The following is a 26138-nucleotide window of genomic DNA, read 5'->3' as shown; positions in this document are numbered from 1 at the left end:
AGTTCTTTGGAGATGGTCAGTTGTAAATAAAACTGACCTCTTCTAACAACGAGAATCACATGAGCTTGCATCAAAGCGCCGGTCGATCGAAATATCCTACTTCATTTGCCTACTAAACTTTCTTCTTCTATCGACGATACTGTAGAAATAGATTTTTTATTGTTCAGTAAATTCACCAAAAAGTAGCATGCAAATTTCAGGAAATTTACAAATTTGCTAGAACTTTTTGGGAAATTTGTCAAATTCCCGAATGAAACAGGACATTTTCAAATTTACTGAAATTTTCAGGGATTTTGTTCATTTCCTGGTTTTGACAATTTACTGTAATACAAGTTAATCTGGCTATGGAAAGCTTTGCGGCTAAGGAGTCCAAGTTCTTTGGGGATGGTCAGTTGTAAATAAAACTGACCTCTTCTAACAACGAGAATCACACGAGCTTGTATCGAAGCGCCGGTCGATCGAAATATCCTACTTCACTTGCCTTACTGTAGGATTACTATAAGGATAAATGAGTACGATACTTCGATCGACCGGAGCTTTGATAAACGTTCCTGTGACGGGAATGACGAGTCTGAGCAAGGATAATTATCTTGCTATGCATCCAGAATCCGCGTTGCTCCGGATGGAGTGTCGCATAAACGGACTTAGCCGCTCTCATCTCAAAAATCACACTATAAAGATACAGATAACGATACCCTACCTTACCTTAAGATACCTTTGTGACTATCCCTTAAAATAACAAAACATGTATTTCTAAATTCGTGTAAACTATGAACCGAAAAACAAGATACGTTCGTTAAAAAAAATGGAATACAAGGATTCAAGCGAAATGGCAGACGTATCTAGAATTCTACCTACACCACTGCAAGTTTGTTACAAATCAGTAGTTTCACGACCGTCACATCATGATTTGCTTTTGAATCCATTTTCATCTCCTTTCTATATCGAGTTTGGAATTTTATTATATTTTATTTTACAGTATTTGTTGATGATTTTAAAAATATTTCACAACAAAAACCCAGCTAGCTCAGCGGAAAAGGCTAAAAGAACGGAACTTTTACCTATTACAAAGTGTAACTGATCCATCAGTTCTAACCTCAATTAATTTATATTTACAGTTCATTTTTACATCGAGTACGGGAATGTGTGGATTCCAGAGACGTTCCCTATTCCTCGAATGGCGTCAGAGTACGGAATAATAGCCTGGTGCAACTACGACACGCTGGTTGGAGCCTTTGAGGCGACGGACATGGCTTTCAACTCGTCCGTAGCCCTTGGACGACAGCACTACGGATATGGTGGGTGTGGTTGTGTTGTGTTGTGTTGTGTTGTGTTGTGTTGTGTTGTGTTGTTGTGTTGTGTTGTGTTGTGTTGTTGTGTTGTGTTGTGTTGTGTTGTGTTGTGTTGTCTTATGTTGTCTTGTGTTGTGTTGTGTTGTTTGTGGGATAAGGTGGGGTCGGGGTTGGGGAAGGGAGGAGCAGGGGTCTGTGTGGGAGGTAGTGTGTGTGTGTGTGTGAGTGTGTGTGTGTGTGTGTGTGTGTGTGTGTGCATGTGTGTGTGTGTGTGTGTGTGTGTGTGTTTGTGTCGTGTTGTGTTGTGGTGTGGTGTGGTGTGGTGAGTTTGTGTGTGTGTGTGTGTGTGTGTGTGTGTGTGTGTGTGTGTGTGTGTGTGTGTGTGTACCCCCGTTTCCACAGGTTTGGTTGCCTAAATCACCATAAGGCAACCATCCACACGTGGATGGCAACCTAAACTCTGGATGGCAACCTAATTGTGTGGATGGTCGCTTCATTTAACACCGTTAAATTGACTTTTTTGACGGAAAGAATGTCATAACAATGTTCAAAATGACATTCTTTCCGTCCTCTATAGGCGACGAAATAGGTCAAATTTTGTGCATTTTTTAGTGCAAAATTCTTCGATGCCGGAGCGAGTACTGCACCCAGTGCTGTTGTAGTGCAAGTGCACTAGAAAGGCACTACACCCAGTGCCGCCTCTTAGGTAACCATCCACACTTTAGGTACGTGTGTACCCGTGTGTGCTTCTTTGCTTATACAGTATGCGTCTGTACATAAACATACATATAAAATCGTCTTCATGAAAAATGTCAAATTACAAGAAATCGCAAGTCCATGTGTTATTTAAGGATGCCGTGTTTTATACTGTCAAGTACAATCGAAAGTATTGCGCTGCAATTAACTAATCTAGGTAAGGATGAATATAATTATTTTCTTCTGCAGGTAATTTTGCGATGATCAACCAAACAACATACCATCTTGACTTACCTCCCAGAAGCAGACCTGAACCGCAGCGATTCCGAGACTTCATCTACATTTCACAGGTAGTGTTAGTATAAAAAAATATCTATAGCTTTGTGTCGTCTTAGCTAGGAAGAGTCACATTTCACTGGTAGGCCTAGGGTATTAAACAATTGCTATTTAGCTTCGTATTGTCAGAGCCATGATGAGTTTCTACCCCATGCAGAGCGAACGGGCCTAGATACTTAGCTTAGCTGCCATTGTTTAAAACTTATCGTTGATCCATACACAAATCTTTTTGGTCACGACATTGATTACTGATGTAAACAGTTTTCTAAAACAAATCATTTTCTTTTGAATAAAACCAATTTTTTTTCTCCAAAATATTCGAGTGAAAAAGTCACCAAAGAGTTTCAGCAGTCTAGGCATCTGGCATTTTGTAAATGGCACAATGAAAAACATGTTCAGGGATGTCGTTTGACGTCGGCAGTCATGATCGACCAAAACCTTGCCGTCATTTTGGCAGATCTGCCGACAAGTTTTGAGAGACACGTCGACGCCAAGGACTGTCTTTATTTCAGCTTCTGAAATATGCGGAACCACTTGTGGATCTGGATCTGGTTATGTACTGTTGCAGTAGCCAGTATTGGCTATCGTCTTATAGCGGTGTTGAGAAACTTGCCGTATTAGATACATCCTAGCAACATCTCTGATGTTGAAAAATCCAATGGCCCGATAACGCACTAAGAGGTTGTCCTTGATCATCGCTATGGACACAACTGTCTGTATGCATTGACTGACGGGATGGTGTTTCAGTATGGACTGAGAGAACGTGTTGTTGAAAACTGGTTCTATTTTACTGAAGAAACGGAAGAAACTGATCGCCGATACAGCAATACCCTGAGCTGTTTAAGACGATGGTGGGATGTTGACCCGATTAGGTACGCCGATCAAATAGACAGACTGAAGCAGCACATCGATGCGTGTTGCCATGTCATGCTAGACTGCAGTGACACACAGTGACGGTGAGCCGGCCACGCCTACACGCCTGACGCTGCTGACGGACACGGACTTCACGTGCCACCAAGAACACTGACTTTTCTTCGCTGACCCAGATCTCTACACTACACGCTTTGTTGAACTTTTCCCAACTGTGCTTTCGTGGAAAGATATAAAAAAAAACCTCTGTTGCCAAACAATCGGACTATGAACAATAACATGGCACACCATGCTATTCGACATCTTTGAAGTGTTGTTTCTCATTATTACATATCTTTTTTGTCGTGTTCATTGCAATTTTTTTACAATTTTTGTTTTTAGAATTCATGTAACCCTAAGTTTAAAAAAAAATTGACTTGACTTGACTTGATACGATACCGATATATGCACAGCCTGGCGTTGACCTAACGATTATTTTTGCATTGCTCATACAACAAAGTCAACGATACTAACCTTTTTCTCGAAATTCTGTGCCATTTCCTCGGGAGACGTGCATAATAAGTAAAATAACTTTTGCGTGACTCCATTATCCGCATTAATGACGTCTTCTCGAACGTCGCTTCGCCTTTGATGTTAGCTATTTCGCTGTAGATGGCATGGTCAAGAAGAGACGTCTAGGGTTTTTTCAATCGAAGTCGTATCTCATTGACAATGCTTGTTCTCACTCTTTGCCTAAACTTTACAGATCAACCAGGCCATGTCCCACCATAAGATAGATCCTAGCAACATCTCTTAAACGGCTGGATAACTCCTAAACAGCTAGTGCTTGTTGTCACTCTTTGCCTCATCCGTGCAGATCAACCAGGACATGCCCCACAATAACATGCATCCTAGCAAAATCTCTCAACCGGCCGGATAACTCTTTGATAATGCTTGTTCTCACTCTTTGCCCAAACAATGCAGATCAACCAGGACATGTCCCACAATAACATACATCCTAACTAAATCTCTCAAACGGCCGGATAACTCTTTGTCAAGGCTTGTTCTCACTCTTTGCCCAAACCCTGCAGATCAACCAGGACATGTCCCACAATAACATGCATCCTAGCAAAATCTCTCAAACGGCCGGATAACTCTTTGACAAGGCTTGTTCTCACTCTTTGCCCAAACCCTGCAGATCAACCAGGCCATGTCCCACAATAACATGCATCCTAGCAAAATCTCTCAAACGGCCGGATAACTCTTTGACAAGGCTTGTTCTCACTCTTTGCCCAAACCCTGCAGATCAACCAGGACATGTCCCACAATAACATGCATCCTAGCAAAATCTCTCAACCGGCCGGATAACTTTTTGATAATGCTTGTTCTCACTCTTTGCCCAAACCCTGCAGATCAACCAGGCCATGTCCCACAATAACATGCATCCTAGCAAAATCTCTCAAACGGCCGGAGGATAACTCTTTGACAAAGGCTTGTTCTCACTCTTTGCCCAAACCCTGCAGATCAATCAGGATATGTACCACAATAACCTGCATCCTAGCAAAATCTCTCAAACGACCGGAGGATAACTCTTTGACAAGGCTTGTTCTCACTCTTTGCCCAAACCCTGCAGATCAACCAGGCCATGGCGCACAAGACGCAAACGGAACACTACCGCCGTCAGCAGAGTGCAGTGAGGCATGACGGTCGCGGTCTGACCATGGGCGCCATCTACTGGATGCTGAAGGACATCTGGCAGGCCCCCAGTAGGGCTTCTCTTGGTGAGACACTATTTTGTTTGTTTGAAGGTGGAGGGGGTGGTAACGTGTGTTTTTTAGGTGTGTGTGTGTGTGTGTGGGGGTTGTTTTTGTGCACCGCCTTCTATTTATGCTGCGTCATCAATGACGTCTGCGTCGTTGAAATCATCATCATCATCATCATCATCATCATCATCATCATCATCATCATCATCATCATCATCATCATCATCATCATCATCATCATCATCATCATATATTTTTGCTAGTCCTCCTCCTCCTTCTTTTTTTCTTTTCTCTTCCGTCGTTGTTCTCATCGCCGTCGTCATTTCTTCGGTCAATAAAACTAGCTGAAAGTGTTTGCTCCCCCGAGGGCTTTTTCAGCTTTTCTGGAACATAATAGGTGACATGGCCATGTACTGTGACTGCAAGAATGCCTTTGACATTTTCTTCAGTAGGTTTAGGATTACCTGTATCACCAGTGTGCAAATTGTTTTGCTGCCTTTTATCCTTTTCAAACTCTATAATTAGAACGGTTGGATGCATTTATGCTGTCCCTTACCTCTTGCGCACTTATGACTGTTCTGAGAACCCATCTTTTTTCTTCGTTACTCTGATTACACATAAGATTTGTCTCTTTTCGTCGGGTGTGCCTGGAAACCTAGTTGCCTGCATGAAAAAACATTTTTTCCCTGCTTACAATTACATATAACACGTTTCTCTCTGCTTAAATATGACATGAAAACCGTTTCTCTCTGCTTAAAGATTACATGAAAACCGTTCCTCTATGTTTACATATCACATGAGAACCTTTCTCTCTGCTTACAGATGACATGAAAACCGTTTCACTCTGCGTACAGTTACAGATTGCATGAAACCCGTTTCACTCTGCGTACAGTTGCAGATGACATGAAAACCATTTCACTCTGCTTACAATTGCAGATTGCATGAAACCCGTTTCACTCTGCGTACAGTTGCAGATGACATGAAAACCGTTTCACTCTGCTTACAGTTACAGATTGCATGGAAACCGTTTCACTCTGCGAACAGTTACAGATGACATGAAAACCATTTCTTTTTTGCTTACAGATTGCATGAAAACCGTTTCTCTGTGCTTACAGATTACAGCGGAAGATGGAAGATGATGCATTATTACGCCGCCAGGTTCTTCGCCCCTCTGCTTGTCTCCCCTTACATGGACGGAAGTGACGTCAACATCTTTGTCGTGGTGGACCAAATCCCAACCATGGATGTCCGTGATCCTGACACCCAGCGGCTAAGGTTCGAACCCCTCACAGACCTCAAGGTCATCATGAAGGACACCGCGGACAAGGACACTGTCCTTGACCTCATTAGCAAGGGCGAACGAGCGACCAGTGGTATGCTGACCGTGGAAATGTACTCGTGGCACAGTTTTACGCCGCTTCGTCAGTGGACTGTTCCATACAAGGTATGGGGGACTTGAAAGGCTGAGAGTTTGAGTGTCTTTAACCTTTGTTTAACATTAGATTTATTCAAAGTATGTTGAATAAATAAATAATGTAATGTGCTGAATTAAAAGTGTGCATTAATTGTAGTTTTTAATCGGAATATCAAAAGAATGGGTTTCCAATTAAGAAAGAAATATATTTCATCACAAGGAGAGCAAATGCATGTAATATCAATGACTACTTCCAGGACTGAATGGATCGGTCTGTGTTATGTGTTATGTGTTATGTAGTTTTTGTGTATATGTAAAACAAAATTAATGAGTTTGTTAAGCGCATTTCGTGAACTGCATTTATATATCTTGCAAACCACGCTGTCTTTCTACGGAGTAAGAGACGCCTTTTGTCTATGAGGATACTGTTTCAGAACAAATACAGATTAACTTTCTGTGTGAAAACAGCTGAACACGACAGCGGAGTCAGTGTTCCGACAGGACGTTGACAGCATGATGACAGAAGCGGGGTGCACGTCCAGCACGGAATGTTTCATCTACACCTTCCTCGGTGACCCGGATGATGGTATAAACAACTGGATCTACCTGGCAGAGCTCAAAGACTCCAACCTCCCATCAACAACGGTTACGGTACGCTAGCAGTTATATAAGTACTGATAAGGGCCCGTTTGCGTGAAAAAGAAGTGAGAAACTTTGGTAGCAAATGCCTACCTTTGAAGTGTGAACTTCCGAAGCTTACGTCCAAGCTATTCGCTATGCACGGACGGATTTGAACGCTTTAGTAGTGATTTCGACAGTACTGAGGTCAAGGTTGAGGAAACTGGGGGAAGCCCGTATGTTCAACATTAAAATGACAATAAAGGAGACACTTTGACATAAAGTCTTTTCTTATCTCATCAGATAACAACCGTTTCTCAAATCTCGCCCCGTGAGTTCACCATCACACTGACCACCGACGCCATCGCCCCCTTTGTGTGGTTGGAGGCAGGGAGCATGATGGGACGTTTCTCGGACAACGGCTTTCTGCTGGTCAAGATGACTTTCACGGTGACCTTCACGGCCTGGCGGGACGACGTGGACAGCCACACACTGCGGTCACAGCTGTCCGTGCTCTCTCTTATGGACGTTTACTAGTCATAAAACTACAATTTGTTTTGTTTTCCTGGCGGATTTTACTGATAAATTGTATTATTCTCGCTGTGTGTGTGTGTGTGTGTGTGTGTGTGTGTGTGTGTGTGTGTGTGTGTGTGTGTGTGTGTGTGTGTGTGTACGTGTGTGTTTGGATGTGTACGTGTGTGTTTGGGTGTGTGTGACAGAGAGGGAGAGAAAGAGGGAGAAAGAGAGTGTTCGTGTGTGTGAGTGTGTGTGTGTGTGTGTGTGTGTGTGTGTGTGTGTGTGTGTGTGTGTGTGTAACAGAGAGGGAGAAAAAGAGAAAGAGAGAGTGTTTGTTTGTGTATGTGTGTGTGTGTGTGTGTGTGTGCGTGTGTGTGTGTGTGTGTGTGTGTGTGTGTGTGTGTGTTGAAGACATTCATCAAAACGCCGTCCAATCAAAGGAGCTTTTTGCTCCAAAAGAGAGACAATTTTGCACATGCACATCCACACCCCCCCCCCCACACACACACACACACTCACACACATACACACCCACTTACACACACACACATCCACATACACACATACACACCCACATACACACACTCATACATACACACACACACACACACACACCCACACACACCCACACCCACATACACACGCACACCGTTACAGTGTATTGAGGTGCCCTCGATTCGTCAGCCCTTGTGTAAAGATTAAAGCATATGTGTAACGTATCCCGCCAAAACAAGGTCAGCATTTTTTGTATACCCCAAATCTGATTACGCCGGTGAAAACGTTTTTTGTACTTTGCAAATATTTCTGTTGCCAAAAGCGAAACAGTCCATAGGCACCGTTGGAGAACCTTTTTGCCCTTCTAGAATTATCGTTTTTACCCTTATCAAACCAGGACTCTGGTATGAATCAGTACAGCCCCCCCCCCACCACCCCCCCTCCCCCAGCCACCCACTTCTCAAACCGCTTTTCTCCGAACCGAAAAAAGAACGAGACAAAAGTTGCAGACGAAAGGAGCATGTTTACGGCCGAATGTATAATCAAATACTTATATGCACTTTTATAGGAAAAACACACACCCAGAACTCTTTTATTCTTTAATAATTTGTCTGTTCTTCTATGTTATGTTGCCTTAAATTAGTTCTGACTGACCTATATATAGTTGTGAGTGACGAAGATTCTTCCGTTTCCGAGTTCTGCAGCAACTGTTCTTGCGGTCACATTCATGTTGTTTGACGTCGGTGGGAGATAAAAATACACAACTACAGGGAAAGCACTTTTTGTCCTGCAAACTAGACTGGCAATTTGAACAGGTATGCGAACGACAGGAGAAGAAGAAAACAACGCAATAATTCATCGCTTGAGACCAACGATACACCGAATTCAAACTGCTAAATTCGAGTTTCCTTTAGTGGGTCATTAATTTAGCCCAAAGGTGACGTCGCGAAGACTTTTAGAAGTCTTTTTACCGAAATTTCTGTGCTAAAGCTTCGTACACCCAGCTCTGTGGATTAGACTTCGCGAAATCGACGTCGACGTCTCGCTTTTAAGAGAAGCTGGATAGTGGGGTAGGATTCATCATACTTACAGTCACAATGAATCCCGCAAGGAATGTAGGCCTATGTGTCTTGTGCTTGTTTCTTGTGACAATGTTGGGAGAGAACAATGCCAGTGTTCTGCAGCTCGATCTTACCGGTACTTGGACTGTATCTAACTCTGCCAGAGGTTTGTAACCATCTTTCTCTCATTTAATTTGCTTTTTCGTTAGTTCGACGTACGTGTGAATGTTTTCTTTTGTCAATAATGACACCAATAATCTCACTAACCTTTTTGTTTTTATTTTCTGGATTTCGGAAAGTTAGCAGTCAATCTGGTTTTGGATTCTGAACCTTCTTCGTCAGAATGTTGAGCTCTATCTGTACCGGATGATGTGCAATGCCACTTCGACAAAGAATGCACAGATTTCCTGCAGTAAAGCAACGACACAGACTCTCAAACTATCGTGTAGATGCCGTGTTTATTGTTGTTGTTGTTGTTGTTGTTGTTGTTGTTGTTGTTGTTGTTGTTGTTGTTGTTGCCGTTGTCATGGATGTTATCAGAACCCAAAGTTATTTTATTTTCATGCATATTGTGTTTATGTGTTAAAATCATTTCTTTCCATTGGTTGTGTTATCGGATGTGGAATGTGCAAGTTTACCTCGCTTCAACAACTGTATAGTCTGTTTTGAATCGATTGTGCACGAGGCATCTCAGTTTTGGGAGAGGTGCCCGGCGGTATGTATACGGCAGTGATGAACAGCAAGGTTAATGTGTTGTTTTTATGTTGGTTGTTAAATAAACATGTCAGTTCCGGGACAGGTGCAGTGCAGTATGTATTCAGCACGAAAGAACAGCACGCTTTAAGACATATATGTGTTAGCTGTGACATAGGCATCGAATAACAGTTCCGGGCTAGGTGCCCGGGAGCACGTGTAACAACAAGCTTAAAATGTTGTTTTGCGTTAATTTTGAAATAGGTATCTCCGTTCCGGGCAAGGTGCCCGGCAGAATGTATAACAGCGAACTAAAAATGTTGTTTTACGTTACTTTTGAAATAGGTATCTCCGTTCCGGGGCAGGTGCCCGGCAGTATGTATACAGCACTGATGAACAGCAAGGTGATTGAGGACCCGTATTACAGAGACAATGACGTCAAACTGGCCTGGGTGGCCCATGAAAACTGGACCTATACCAGAAGCTTTGAGGGTAAGGTAGAAAGTGTGTATGTGTGTGTGTGTGTGTGTGTGTGTGTGTGTGTGTGTGTGTGTGTGTGTGTGTGTGTGTGTGTTCCTCTGTACGTCAGCGCGTATTGAATAACCGCGTGTACATGTGTTTCCAAAAAAGTCTCCCAGCATATTTACAACAAGTGAAGATATAGGACGGTTCAAGTCTCAACTAACGTCCTGTCATGGCGTCAAATTGGATTCAAACGAAGCAAAATGTCATTTTTTGGGTCGTTATTCTTATTCTCTTGTGTATCTTGCGCTTCCTCTCCTTCACAGATAGATACATCAAGGTTCGTGTGATTTCTTCGGTAAACAGTTCAAGAAACTAACATTCCTTTTTATTTTAATGCTTGATGTTTGAACGTCAGCAGTTTCGGGTTTTATCTCACAAAACCTTTGAAAAACAAATTATGCTAGCGGCCTTACAAGTTAAAGGCTCATTCGACCCCGTGAAAACAGTTTGTCTGACCAGGCTTGAACATGGGATAAGACCATCCCTCCACTTTGCCACATACAACTAATTAACAACCAGACTTCTTGCTGTGGTGAGTTGGATTTGTTTTTAGGAATTAATCTCCGAACAAGGCACCAGAGCACCCAGGCTGTTAATGTTCGGTATGTGACCATGTAAAGCAATGGTGTTATCCCATGTTAAAGCCTGACCAGTTCTGAGACGGCGAGGCGAAGTGTGTGTGTGCGCGTGTGTGTGTGTGTGTGTGTGTGTGTGTGTGTGTGTGTGTGTTATTGTGTGCGTGGGTGAGAGAGAGAGAGAGAGAGAGAGAGAGAGAGAGAGTGCGAGGTGTGTGTGTGTGTGTGGGGTGTGTGTGTGTGTGTTGCTTTTAAATAAGTTCCAATTTCAACATATAACGCTCAGTGACCAGCGACATGGTCCAGTCTCAGTCCATCCTGCTGGTGGCGGAGAGCATAGATACAGTGTCCACTCTCTTCATCAACGGTCAGCAGGTGGCCACAACCAACAACATGTTCATCAAGTACACATGGGATGTCAAGTCGTTCATTAAGGTCAGTGTTAACTTTAGCAGACAACAAAAGTTTAAAGCATTGACTCGAAGTTTAGTCGCCATTCCGTTACTTTCGAAGAAGACAAGGGAAATCACTCATCTAGCTAAGCCACGCATTCGTATACATGGAATTTCAAGAACGGAAGTCTAAAACATGGATGATTGATTTAGATATAGACACCAGCAAATCAACAGTGAGCAAGACTCCGTTTTGGAGTATTCTTTGACGTATTTGTTGTTTTAGAATTTCACAGGTATTTACATTAAGGGGGAAGTTAGTAGAAAGGAAAGTATCCTTTTGTAACGATTTTTTTTATAAGGTTTGAGTGTGCACGATCAGGTAATGTTGTGTTTCCCTTGAGCTGCCGTTGCAGTTTTGTATGGGGTTTAATTTTCACGGTTGGGTCTGGATATCTTGAAAAAAATCAGGAACCTGTATGATAGCTGCATTCTTCCATTATCATTTCTCTTTCCAGACACGTATACCATCTCTATTCAATCCGCAACAGACTACGCGGCAAAGCAATATGCAAGCTACCTCCACACTGCATTTCCAATTGCCTTTGCCAATATTCCTTTCCAGCAGGGAACGAACTCTATGAGGCTGGAGTTCCAGGGAGGGCTCCCCACAGAGCGCGTCCCTGCATACGCACTAGAAGCCGAAATCACGTACTAGCAATTCATTGAGGGGGTACCGGGACGCACTGAACCTACAAAGAGCGGGTCCCGGGACGCACTCAATTTCCTCTGTCGTGCGCCCCCGTATACTCTTTTCAGCCAAGTCAAAGTGCAAACACAAATTATCCCATTTTCACGCGGGAACAAAGTGTTCGTGTGTGTTGCATTTAACTTGGTATAGTTGAAGTGTCCTCGAATATTCTGTATGTAACCGTGTGCCGAAACACTACGATCACCTCAGGAAGCGAAGTGCAATCAAACAGGATTGAAAATGTTAGGGCTAATTTCTTAGCCCTATAAAAACTGTTATGCAAACCCGAAGGTTTCCATGAACATACAGACAATCGGAAACCACCAGACCCCATCACAAATAGAACTCTACAATCCACAGGTGTTGACTTTAAAGGCCAACAACTCGGGTGCAGAGTCTGCTGTGAAAGGAGCGGTAGCCTCCCCTGTCACAATCGCCCCTGTTTGAAATGAACTTCGTCCCGAAGTTCCGAACCGGGGGACCACTGTCCATCCCAAGTTCGCAGAATGGGAACAGCACGAAAATGTTCAGTGGTCATATTATGCCATTACCTGAACATATCATGCCGAGTCCCATCCCTGCTCGCAAGCGCCAGATGTAACCGTGTGCCGAAACACTACGATCACCTCAGGAAGCGAAGTGCAATCAAACAGGATTGAAAATGTTAGGGCTAATTTCTTAGCCCTATAAAAACTGTTATGCAAACCCGAAGGTTTCCATGAACATACAGACAATCGGAAACCACCAGACCCCATCACAAACAGAACTCTACAATCCACAGGTGTTGACTTTAAAGGCCAACAACTCGGGTGCAGAGTCTGCTGTGAAAGGAGCGGTAGCCTCCCCTGTCACACTGGTAATAAAAAACCCAGTTCATATCACATTATTCGCGATCACAATGCGTTATATGTAAATAGGGGGTTTGGGGACCCGGGACTCTTGGGACCGTCTGAAACTCTAATAAAGGGGTCCATGGACCCTCTAAACACTAAAAGTGGGGGTCCCGGGACCCTCTAGGACGGGCGTTCGTGGGGAGCCCTGTTCAGTCTGAAACGCGGCAAAACTAGCTGCCGGCTGCACATACACTGCCCCCCCCCCCCTTTTCGCTATATATATACTAACATGTCTGTCTCATATTTTTTTTCATCAAGGCACGAACTCTTTTAGGCTGGAATTTCAGTCTGCAATAAAATACGCAGCCAAGCAAGCTGCCAGCTTACACTGTTCCCCATTGCTGCTATATCTATATATATATATATATATACGACTAGTGTCTGTCTGTCTGTCTGTCTGTCTGTCTGTTCGCGATGCACGGCCAAAGTTCTCGGTGGATCTTTTTCAAATTTGGACACCGTATTCAGCTACACCCCGGACACAACCTCATCGATGAGATATTTCAACACGTGCTCTCAGCGCGCAGCGCTGTGCGCGCTGAACCGATTTTGGTTTTTTTTGGTCTGGATCCACTACCAGTAACTCTTCCTTATCTTCTCCAGTGTTTTCAGCCGCGATTATCTCCCTTCCTCCGTGTGGCGTCAATCCATATTCCCGTTACTACGTTACTATTTTTAGAAGGTCACTGCACGTTACTATTTTTAGAAGGTCTCCAGTGTTTTGCGCGTTTATCTCCTTTCCTTCGTGCGCCGGCGAAGCCTGGTATTCGGCTCTACTTCTTCTTCCTGGTATTCGGCTCTACTTCTTCCCGGCGAAGCCGGTACCCGGCGAAGCGGGTAATCATCTAGTTTAACAATATATCTGTCTCATATTTTGTTGCAGCAAGGCACAAACTCTATCAGACTGGAGTTTCAGTCTGCAACAGAATACGCGGCCAAACAAGCTGCCAGCTACCCCTACACTGTTCCCCCCGTGTGTCCCCCACCCGAATATCACGGAGAGTGCCACGTCAACTTCATCCGCAAGACACCCTGCTCTTTTGCCTGGGACTGGGGGCCTTCCTTCCCCACCCAGGGTGTATGGTGAGGTGGACGTAGCGTGGGGTTTGGGGTGGAGGGATGGTGTTGGCGTGTGTGTGTGTGTGTGTGTGTGTGTGTGTGTGTGTGTGTGTGTGTGTGTGTATGTATGTGTGTGTGTGTGTGTGTGTGTGTGTGTGTGTGTGTGTGTGTGTGTGTGTGTGTGTGTGAGTGTGTGTGTGTTAGTTGCCTGGGACTGGGGGCCTTCCTTCCCTACCCAGGGTGTATGATGAGCTGGAACTAACGTTGGGTTGGGGTGGAGGGATGGTGTGTGTGTGTGTGAATGTGTGAGTGTGTGTGTGTGTGTGTGAGTGTGTGTGTGTGTGTGTGTGTGTGTGTGTGTGTGTGCGTGCGTGCGTGTGTGTGTGTGTGTGTGTGTGTGTGTGTGTGTGTGTGTGTTAAAAGACGATTAGGTATTTTTCCAGATTTTATTTTTCTCTCATGATCTTATCGCCTACAATCTTGATACTTGCATGCACAGTTGTAATAAACATTGTTATTATTTCATAAAGACATGACCCCCGTATTTTTCAGGTTGCCGATCTACCTTGAAGCATTTAACTCGGCTGAAATAGACTTGGCTACGGTGGAAGTCGTGCCTGGTAAATAATACTTATTAGTTTGGTTTTGTATGTTTATTCATGTGTTATATAATTTTTTTTTAATCTATACGGTTGACATAGAGAATTGAAAATTTATAGACGGAGAGAGAGAGCAAGAGAAAGAGAGAGAGAGAGAAAGAGAGAGAGAGAGAGAGAGAGAGAGAGACAGACAGACAAACAGACAGACAGACAGACAGACAAACAGAGACACAGAGAGAGAGAGCTAAAGAGAGAGACAAAGATACTGATACACAAATAAAAAGAAAAACAGACTAAGATATAGACTATCAGATAGACGGGCAGAGACAAAGGTACAGAGAGTGGAAGAGACAGACATAGAAAGAATGCATAAGAATTGCTACTCTCAAGTTCCTAAAATGTCTTAAAAAAATCATTGCACTGTTGAAAGACTCAGTTAACGTTTGCATGACTTTGTTTATTTCTAGATTCTAGTGGTCAAGGCTGGACCCTGAGGACCAAGACTTACTTCAACGTCAGGAGTGGTCAGTCTGTCACTGGTCAGTTGAAGATCACCCTAGCGGTCAACAAGGGTCTTTCGGAGGAACACACCGTCACGCTGTCACATTCCAGCAACGTAGCTGCCTTCGACATCAACGTGCCTCGGGTTAGTAACGTGAACTACGCAATGTAAGTAATGCTGAAAGGCTAAAACATACAAGTGATGTAGATGTCTCACCTGTCGGGCGCAATGGCCGAGTGGAAAAAAACACCGGCCTCCTAAGCGGAAGGTCAGGGGTTCGAATCCCGGTTAAGTGTGCAGACCTGCTTGTACCTTTTCCCCCTTCGTGTGTACACGCAAGCACAAGACCAAGTGCGCACGGAAAAGATCCAGTAATACATGTCAGAGTTCGGTAGGTTATAGAAACACGAAAATACCCAGCATGCTTCCCCCGAAAGCGGCGTATGGCTGCCTAAATGGCGGAGTAAAAACGTAAAAGCCGCGGGAGTTTCAGCCCATGAACGAAGAAGAAGGGACATAAAATACGCAATGTAAGTAATGCTGAGATGCCAGAAGTAATTGAACACTTTTGGAGACGCTTATTGTGGATGAATATATGATTGTTCAAAAACGGGAAGAATGTAAACACATTATTGATACGTCTCCTAGTTTTGTCTTAATTGTCCGAGATTATGCAGTGTACTAGATATTAGAAGTTTTATTTTTTTTTGCGTTGTTTATTGAGTCTCCATAATATCGTTCATACTTTTACTTGATACCAGGCGGGATAACAACATAATTCTCTTGAAACTAAATGTGTGCAATCCTTCCGTGTTTTTTGTTTTTTTAGAGCGCTAATGTCAAGCGGTGGTGGCCTAACGGCTACGGCAATCAGACGCTTTATGACGTCATCTTTGTCTTCACCACCAGTGACGGGGAGATGACGTCACAGACAAAACGTATCGGTTTCCGGACGGTAGAGTTGGTACAGGACCCTGTGTCTTCCGATCCAAAGCAAGGTATTAAGTGAATGTTATCATTGACACTACACATGGGTATTAAGTATACATTTTGGGGCTTTTGTTAACCTAGTGTTTGGTAGGAGGAGGTGGGACAGAGAGAGACAGAGATATTTGTGTAAACACAAGGTTCATAGGTAGAGGGTGTTGGGGGTTTGGGATACAACAGTGTAATGATCAGGTGAAGACGGAGGTGTGCTGGACAGTACCGGTGTGACGGCACAGAGGCCCAAGGACACAAGCGGTCATCTCAGCAACCTCCAAACGGGTAGACTGGACTCGTCAACCCTGGCAGGTAACCAGTCTAGGAGAAGGAAAACTCCGAAATAGAACCACGGGCAGACCAAGCTCAACAGCCCAGGAAGGCAATTGGTCTAGGGGAGGGACCCCTGACCAACGTCCAAGGCCGAAGTCGGAGATGCGGGACCCCCTGGGTGCCAAAAAGTGCTGCATCACGCAAATCACAAAATGATGGAGACAAAATCAGAGGAATGAATGAATACACTTGGACAGAACAGTAATGCAAAATCAACAGACATTACCCCCCCCCTTCCCCAACAACAACAACAACAACAACAACAACAACAACAACAACAACAACAACAACAACAACAACAACAACAACAACAACAACAACAAACAAACAAACAACACACACAAACAAACAACACATACAATGACGGAAGAGAGACAAACTCAACGCAAAACTTCTTTTCGGTCACAGGCCTGACTTTCTACTTCCGGGTCAACGGTTTCCCAATCTTCATGAAGGGAATCAACTGGATCCCGGCGGACGGTTTCCTGGAGCGAGTCACCAAGGACAAAGTGCGCTCCTTGCTGCAGTCTGCTGCGGACGCTCACATGAATCTTCTCATAGCTGCAGGACTAGGGGTACATTTTACAGATGGTTTAAACCTGCATTTTTTTCAATTTTACAGCTGGGTTAAACCTGTACGTTTTGCAATTTTACAGCTGGTTTAAACCTGTATGTTTTTCAATTTTACAGCTGGGTTAAACCTGTATGTTTTTCAATTTCACAGCTGGTTTAAACCTGTATGTTTTTCAATTTTACAGCTGGTTTAAACCTGTATGTTTTTCAATTTTACAGCTGGTTTAAACCTGCATGTTTTTCAATTTTACGGCTGATTTAAACCTGTATGTTTTTCAATTTTACGGCTGATTTAAACGTGTATGTTTTTCAATTTTGCAGCTGATTTAAACATGTATGCTTTTCGTGTTAAACGTTACACAAAAACACAGAGCACGACAACAAGCAGAGCTGCCGATAATTAGGTCCTGACATTATGTACGTAAGATGTATTTTATTTCGTAGGAACTATACTCTTCAACTCCCGTATCGAGTGTCAAAATCGCTATGCGTTGAGTCAACGGGGATCCATGAACGGGATATTATAATTATACTCAACACTTAGACACCTAGCAATAGTATGTCTGTGTTAAAGTGATATCTTTTATTCGCACAGTTTATTTATCTTCGACCAAAGAACTAACATGAACTGAGAATTTAAAAATTCTGTATGAAAATTGTATGTTTTATTTGCATAGCTGTATTATTTTTGCTCGCAGAAATATGCATTCGCCCTTCCTTTGATGATTTGCGCAGACCTACGAAACGGAAGATTTCTATGACGTCACTGATGAGCTTGGGATCATGGTGGTGCGAGGTCTACAGTTCTGTGACGCCCTTTATCCCACCAACCAAGCCTTTCTCGACAACATTGAACGGGAAGTTACATACCAAGTGAGTCATATTGCTTCTTTTACAAACAAGAAATGCACTTCTTCTTTTAAGTTCTAAACCTTGTTATATATTCATAACACAAGAAGGTTAAGACATTAAAGAGGCAGTGCATTTCTGTGTGTAAGAGAAGCAATACACCAAGGTTTCACATGTAAAGATAATGTTCATGTCTTTTATGACGAAGATGGCATTAACATTGAATTAATTATTAACAATAATTAAACGTTCCAATAACCTACAATTCTTGTTTTTTGATTCTTTTTGACGGAAAAAAATATATACTAAGTAACAGAATGATTCAGATGTATTGAACCTCTCTTTGTAGCAAGCGTCACGAACCAGGCTTTAAAAAACCAGAAAAGATGTCATTCATTTTAATTTAAAAGAAATGTTTCAATGATCGTCTTGCAAATTTAGTGTCTGCTAAAATCTGATGTATAATTTCAGTTGAGACGGCTTATGCATCGACCTTCCATTATATTGTGGACAGGCAATGACGAGAACGAGGTGGCTCTTAACAGTCAGTGGTAAGATTGTAATGCTAAGAATTCTTCGGGATTATTATTTTTCTTATACACCATCAATTCTTTACTGTATCCTCAAAGGTGTAAACTGAAAAGACATATTTCAAACTAAATGTTGGCAAATAAAGACATGGTTAAAAACAGCTTGCAAAATACCCATAAGAATAACAAAAGCTGAAGACCACACACACAGCAAATGTGCACACACAAAATCACCCCCTCCAAAACACATACACACACTGCTAACAAAGATAAGCAGCGACAGGCAAGTGTTAACACTCTCGTATACACGAACTTTCACACGAATTCTGGAAATAACCCCGTGCGGTTGTTGTGGTTTGCGAAATCAATTCTGTCAATACATTATGAGTTTTGGGAGAGTTGTTTTTCCTTGGAAACTACACGTGACAGATTAGGCCAATCACTAACGAGCGGCGTGTTTCCACACGTGGTCGGCGATGTGTGCACAGAGAGACGCAATGGCATGGGCAATGCCAACAGTAAGCTCCGATGTGTTTATTTTGGATCGAATAGAGCGTTTTAGTGAGCGGACAGTGCAGAAAGCACAGCGAGCATCTAATTATCGCTGGGATAACAGTCGTTAGCATGATTTCACTGGCATAGATCGGCCACTACGTGTGGAGACACGCTGCACGCTAGTGATTGACCTACAATGTCACGTGTAGTTTACGTCAATGTTTCCAAGGAAAAGCAACTCTGCCATAACCCATACTTATTTGGCAGAGTGATTTCCAAACACATTTCAGGAAATTTGTAAAATCCCCAAGTGAAACAGTGATTTTAAAATGTCCTGACATTTTCAGGAAATGTGTACATTTCCTGGTTTTGTAATTTGTAATTTATATTATATTTCATGCACGGAAACAGGTACGACAAACACAACGCGAAGCGTTACGACGACGACTATCTGAAGCTGTACATCTCTATCCTGATGCCCATCGTGAAGAGAGAGATCCCCAGTGCCCTCTACCTGACCTCCACGCCCAGCAACGGTGACCAGTCCATCAAAGTGGGCTACATCAAGGAGGACGCGCAGTCCGAATACTACGGTGACAGTAAGTATTTATTTCCTGAAACATTATCATCAGTCCCCTGACTGGGACATTCGTCGGAAGTACATGAGGGCAGACGAGACAGAAACGCTTCTTCTTCGAGGGAGCCTTGTATAAGGGTTTCGGAGAGGGTGTCATGCCTCGTGACGTGGCCCGACCACCGTTTGACGGTTGTCAGGAGAGGTTATTGGGGGACAACGATGCTCTTGACCAACCTCAGAACAGTTTCTTAACTTTATGTAGCCTATTGTAGCAGGAACTCTTATTTCTTAATTCCATCTTGAATCAAGTTCTTTCAAAATCGTACGATTTGATTTTGGTTTTAGCCCTTGACTCCCATTCTTCTTTAGATTTTGAATCACGTTCTTTTAGAAAAATGTGTTAGTTCGTTTGATAAAAAGACCGAAAATACTGTTGTCAATTGTGACCGAAGACGCAGTGAGTACAGTTTACACGTGAGTACAGTATTTATTGGTCTTATTGCTCGCTCTCACGCGTAGTCACCCTTGTTCTTTTGCTTTAGTTCGTTTAATCTTAGTAACAGTATTGTCTTGATCCTGTTTCAGCTCATTTCTACGACTATGTGAGCGACCTGTGGGTGCCGGACAAACTGCCCGTTCCGCGCTTCGTGACGGAGTTCGGCCTGCAGGCGTGGTGCCACTACGATACTTTGGTGTCCGTCTTTGAACAGGCCGACATGGCCTACAACTCGTCTCAGGCTGTCCACAGAAATCACCATCCTGACGGTAACAAATCGGATGCTTTCAAAAATGAGAGTGTTGCAGGGCTGAACCTAGTGAGAGGTGGGGGGTGGGGGATGGGGGTGGAGGGGTGGTGGTGGTGGGGGTGAGGGTGGCTTCCAAAATGAGGCAGGGGTTCAAGGGATGGCAAGGCGGGGGGTTGACATTTAGCAATAGAAAGGGGTATTTTTTGTTTCTAAGATGCATATACTGGGGGAAGAGGGGCGGGGGGGGGGGGGGGGGGGGGGCGTCCGAACCCCAGGACCCCCATCCCACCACCCCATTCTTTCTAGATCCGACCCTGTTTTGAAAGTAGGGTAGCAGCTAGGTTCATATGTCGATCTGTTTGTAGCGTGTCAACACATCTAGGCCTTAGTGGGGAACATTTTTCGTCCTATAAACTAACAGATTAAATTTATATTTCATCAGCATCATGTTTTATGATGATCATTCTGCAGAACGTGTCACAGAAGAGGGAAGTGCCTGCATGATGATTCTAGCTCTACACCAGATGCATAAATGGTGTAGATATGTTCGCCTCATCTTCCAGGTGTATCACAGATAGAGCTACAGATTGCTCGTCACTTGAACTTTCCATCTACAAGCACACCTGAACCAGAGCGTTTCGGACGAGTCATCTACCTGACACAGGTAACACAAGTCGGGGTCTTTTTGATGTTACATACATCCTATATGTGACATGACATTTATGTTTGAATGTTCACAGTGAAAGTCTCTCAAAGGGAGAAAGTAACCTCACTTTTTTTACTTCACAGACCATAATTATAACTTACCTTACCTTGCCTTACGTTACCTTACCTTATGTGTGGCATAGCCTGCCTAGCAGTGATACAAAATATTGTAATGAAAAAACGCAAGCAAGTGCACGAAGCACAATAATCAACTTTGGGGGCAAAGTCAGTCAAATAGGAGTGAGTTTGAGCTAAATAGATAGCCCCATAAAAACGCAAAGGTTCGTAAAATAATACTAGATGACAACTGCGTCAACTGCGTCACCCTGTCACATACACTTTGAATACTGATGTCGTCGTAGAATTCCTGCGTAACTCGATTCTTGTCCTTTAGAATAACTAAATCATTCTTCACGAGAAAATACGATTGACATTTCATTATTTAACATTCTTTTATCTTTCTATCAACACTATTTCACAATAAAAATAATCAGTGTTGTCCTTGTCCTGAAAAGCGGTATAAAACGAGTTATGCCGAAATTCCACGACGACGTCGTTTGGTATTTATATATGTTTGCCTCCTTTAGTCTGAATCTATCTGAGACTAAGTCTTCTCCATCAGATCAACCAGGCCATGACCCTGAAGAGCGAGGCAGAACACTACCGCCGCTTCCAGAACCTCCTGCTGCCTGACGGTCGCGGTCTGACCATGGGAGCGGTGTACTGGCAGCTCAACGACATCTGGCAGGCCCCCACGTGGGCTTCTATAGGTTGGATTGTGACCCCCACAGCCCCCCCCCCCCAGCCCCACCCCTCCAAAACCCTTTGCTTACCTGACGGTCGCGGTCTGTCCATGGAGGCGCAGCTTAACGACATTTGGCAGGTCCCCACCTTGGTCTGTATATGTTGGTTTGTAACCCCACAGCCTCCCCACCCAACCTCGCCGACCCTCCCTTCAGGAACTTTTGCTTAAAATGTTCCGTCTGGCAAAGGAGTCGCTGTACTGGCAGCTCAACGATATCTATCCAACCCCTACCTATATTTCTAGGTACCAGCTACACTTCATGAAAGATACCTTCTTGTTCGTGTACAGGATCATGTAATTTTTTTTTTTTTTTACAATTTTCAGATTTTTAATGACCAAAGTCATTAATTAATTTTTAAGCCACCAAGCTGAAATGCAATACCGAAGTCCGGCCTTCGTCGAAGATTGCTTGGCCAAAATTTCAATCAATTTGATTGAAAAATGAGGGTGTGACAGTGCCGCCTCAACTTTTACAAAAAGCCGGATATGACGTCATCAAAGGTATTTATCGAAAAAAAGAAAAAAAAGTCCGGGGATATCATTCCCAGGAACTCTCATGTAAAATGTCATAAAGATCGGTCCAGTAGTTTGGTCTGAATCGCTCTACACACACACACACTCACAGACACACACACGCGCACACTCACACACACACACACACACACACACACACACACACACACACACACACACACACATACACCACGACCCTCGTCTCGATTCCCCCTCTATGTTAAAACATTTAGCCAAAACTTGACTAAATGTAAAAAAGAAAGCATTAATTTGTTTTAATCAACCGTTCACTCCACAGATTACAGCGGCCGTTGGAAGATGCTACACTACTACGCCACCAACTTCTTCAAGCCTGTCATTGTCTCCCCTTACTTGAACGGAAGTGACGTCATCATTTATGTCGTTGTGGATCAAATCCCCACCGTGGACGTTCGTGACTCTGACACCCAGCGTCTGAGGTTTGAACCCATGACAAAGGTCGAGGACATTATGAAGAGCAGCGTTGAGAGCGAGGACGCCCTTGACCTTGCTTCCAAGGTCGAACGAGCGACCATGGGTCAGCTCACCGTGGAAATATATTCATGGAACAGCTTCAAACCTCTTTCCACCAGCACAGTTCTTTACAGGGTACGCAAAGAAAGTATCCAGTATTTGTTTGTTTATACATGCTATTTTAAGAATTTAAGATTCGATCGAAGGGAAAAAGGACATATGAAGAAAGAACACAATAATCGCCCTCTATTTACTGAGTTGGTAACTCTAAAAAAAACAAAATGGTACGTGGTCTCCTTTCCAAAGTTTGTGTACGTGCGTAACTCGTTTCATTGGCCTCCACGTTTAAATAGCATTAGACAATTAATAGTGTAAACAAAATTGTTTTCATATTCTGTATTTGAGAGGGAGAACAAAACAAATTAGACATTGAGGATAAGTGTTCACATCGTGTTCCTTAAATTACACAGCGGAATATAAATGAACAGGTGTAAAGTCTCTTGAACACTCGGCAAAACATGAACAATGTCATTGTTTTCTTGTACGGGGGTAATTAACATTTTGATTTGATTGTTTTCTTATTATGTCTAGACGTCATTCAGCTTTTAAAAAGTGTGTGATTAATTGTACGCAACATATTGTTCATCGCGGAGAGCACAACATTATTATGTGGTTCTCGCATTAAGCCTGATACTAATTAGGCGAAGTCTACGTCACGAAGCTCACAGCACGAAACTTTGGCACGGAATGTTCAGTAAAAAGACTTCGTAACGGCTTCGCAAAGTCAACTTCGGGCTCACTTTAAGGACAGCCTTCATGAGCGTTCATTATTCAAACAATTACATGTGCTTTGAACCTCCTTTCCAGCTGAACACCACGGCAGAGGCAGTGTGGCGACAAAATGTGAAGAGTATGATCACGGATGCGGGGTGCCTTTCTCCGAAGGACTGTTTCATCTACACCTACCTCAACAAACCCACTGACGGCATCAACAACTGGATCTACCTGGCGGAACTCAAAGACTCCAACATTCCCAGAGCGAATGTCACGGTGTGTATTGCTCGAGGTTTAGTATTTTAACACTTTTGTATCAAGTAATTCGTGTTCTTTTGACGATGTAAAGTGATACCTGCGATGAGCGACCCCTCCTATGAAAGGACACCTCCTCTTGTCCCTTGGTCTGTTATCTCTACCAAAATGCACCTGTCTTGACAGGCCACCTTCAATGTAGGGACACCTTTGGCATGCACCAAGGGTGCCGTTTCATCACAGGTACTACTGTATGATGAAAGGTGCTGCTGCTCTTTTTGGTGGGTGATGATGCTCTTAATAATAGTGTGAATTACGTTAATGTAGATGATGATGATGATGAGGACGATCGACAGCGACAACAACGACAACGACGACTATCATGACGATGTCAACAGGAATATTGCTTCTACATCTGTTTTCGTATTCATGCTGTGTGTGGGATGTAGTCATGCACTTATGGAACGTTTTCTCATAAAGGTGGTGCTGGGGCCGCTGCGACTGCTGCTATTGTATCTTCAGTTTCTTCTCCCACTCTTTCTCCTTCTCTTTCGTCTTCTCCTTCTTTTACCAGACGCTTAATTACTTTAAAACAATCTTTTCCTGTATACTAAAGTTAAATTGAACACCAGGACAGCATAATTATTTGCAAATATGACTTCTTACTGAAAATGTTAATTCTCTCTCATAATATTCTGCTCCAGTATTCAAAACGTGTATTTAGAAAAGTATCTGTAAGGGATTTACCTTCAAAAGCATACGCAATGTTACCAACACATACAGCAATTAATAATTACAACCGGATCGTACAAAGGGGCACTGCATATTCCTGGCATCTTCTTGTCTTAGATCGCCAGTGTCCAGCAAGCCAGCTCGCCCCGTGGGTTCACCATCACGCTGACCACCGACGCAATCGCCCCCTTTGTGTGGCTGGAGGCAGGGAGCATGATGGGACGGTTCTCGGACAACGGGTTTCTGCTGGTCAAGATGACCTTCACGGTGACCTTCACGGCCTGGCGGGACGACGTGGACATCCACACACTGCGCTCACACCTCTCTGTGCGGTCACTCATGGATGTTTACAAATAAGACCAGTGTCGTTTTGTCAATGCGTGTCGTTATGGGGATGCAAAAGTACAGGGTGACCCTAAAAATGCAACCTATAAAAATGCTAATAACTTCTACATCTGTTGACCGAATTGCGTCATATTTGGTGTACATTAACTTCAGCTTAAGCATGACCAACCCCATCCTGAACTCAGGTCAAAATGAGTTCGACTCATTCTCTCCCTGACAGGATGCCTTGAGTTTCCTTGTCTGGCAAGGAAACCGATTTTTTTTAAACATATTTAGAGCTTTTTGTAATGTGTTATTGATAAAAGCAGATTCGCGATCGTCGATAATGATTTTTCATGGTGTTTTGTCATTTTTAAATTACAGAGGAATTTTTATTTTAGACAGTTTCAAGCGAGCTATTTTTCGCGGATGTATTTACTGTGCAAACAACTCTAAATATGGCAAAAGTGTCACGTGATAATCAACCAAATTTGGTTCCGGGGCGCGGGCGGCTCGCTAGAGCAGACGATTTTTTCTGTAACGAGTTGACAGTGCTACAACCATATATTACGGTCTCCTTCGGGCAGCAGTCCCAAAATTTCGACTTGTTTTGACCTTAGAACGATGTCTTTATCATAACTGTGAAGAACAGAACGGAGATCACTGTCGAAGTCGGCCAATCTGCAATCATTTTCCTCTCGCGAACACTGATCTCAAATTTAGATCAGCACTCGCGAAAAACATATGGGAGATAACTCTGTAGTTCTTGTTTTGATAGATTCGCGTAGGACTAGAGCATCCGGTCAGAGGGACTTAAAGCGATAGCGTGGAGCGATGATGGCCAGAATCAATCAATCAATATGAGGCGTATATCGCGCGTATTCCAAGCGCAGGGATTTTTTTATTTTTTATTTTTATTTTTTTTGACGGTCAAATGGCTTTTAGTGGTTTAATTGTTTGGGTTCACGCTGAATAATACACCGGAGTAGTGTCGATTCGAATTCTAGAAATAAGAGTCTATGTAAAAACAAAAAAATTGAATCAATAAAAACCTCACAACCGCCTCATGCAATATGTGTTATTTTCCTTTTGTTTTACGAAACAAACTTACATTGGTCCCGGATAGCTATATCTGTTGTGGGGACGTTAAAAAACAATAACAAACCAACTGTCGTGAACTGACTTTTTTCAACACTGTTACGTCAGTGAGTTTACGTAACAACTCCCTACATTGGCGCACACGTATGTAGTCATAAAACCCCAGAACACAAATTCATATGTATACAACTTTTCAAAACGCTGTCTGTTATTGTTGTTACCACGTATTTATGAATTAATAGCAAACGGGTAAAGGTTTAACAAGTAATAAAGTGTATCACAAACATCCCTTCTCCAATACCAACCATTCCGTTCATCCATCCATCC

The 26138-nt window shown here is 43.2% G+C and overlaps 2 protein-coding genes across 2 annotated transcripts in view; both read left to right on the top strand.

Annotated features, from left to right (window-relative positions):
* Window positions 1–7567, top strand: part of LOC138981885 (beta-mannosidase-like) — a 21820-nt gene extending 14253 nt beyond the window's left edge. The window contains exons 11-17 of the mRNA XM_070355027.1: window positions 1–15; window positions 1119–1298; window positions 2238–2338; window positions 4807–4954; window positions 6052–6380; window positions 6819–7001; window positions 7272–7567. The exon at window positions 1–15 is cut by the window's left edge and continues 173 nt beyond it. Of these exons, the coding sequence (XP_070211128.1) occupies window positions 1–15; window positions 1119–1298; window positions 2238–2338; window positions 4807–4954; window positions 6052–6380; window positions 6819–7001; window positions 7272–7505 (1190 nt within the window). The 3' untranslated portion in view covers window positions 7506–7567. The remainder of the gene's footprint in view (window positions 16–1118; window positions 1299–2237; window positions 2339–4806; window positions 4955–6051; window positions 6381–6818; window positions 7002–7271) is intronic.
* A 928-nt stretch (window positions 7568–8495) lies between these two features.
* Window positions 8496–25778, top strand: LOC138981882 (beta-mannosidase-like). The gene is made up of 17 exons (XM_070355022.1): window positions 8496–9206; window positions 10079–10225; window positions 11120–11268; window positions 13753–13952; window positions 14481–14548; window positions 14995–15173; window positions 15859–16027; window positions 16752–16918; window positions 17652–17789; window positions 18237–18316; window positions 19202–19389; window positions 19953–20132; window positions 20677–20777; window positions 21441–21588; window positions 22435–22763; window positions 23496–23678; window positions 24507–25778. Exons 1-17 carry the CDS (start codon window positions 9077–9079, stop codon window positions 24744–24746), a joined length of 2796 nt encoding a protein of 931 aa, XP_070211123.1. The 5' UTR covers window positions 8496–9076; the 3' UTR covers window positions 24747–25778.
* Window positions 25779–26138: the final 360 nt, after the last annotated feature.

This window comes from Littorina saxatilis, linkage group LG12, assembly GCF_037325665.1.
Source record: "Littorina saxatilis isolate snail1 linkage group LG12, US_GU_Lsax_2.0, whole genome shotgun sequence".
Taxonomy (NCBI): domain Eukaryota; kingdom Metazoa; phylum Mollusca; class Gastropoda; order Littorinimorpha; family Littorinidae; genus Littorina; species Littorina saxatilis.
Note: the sequence above shows the minus strand (reverse complement) of the source record. Positions and strands in the feature narration are given on the sequence as shown.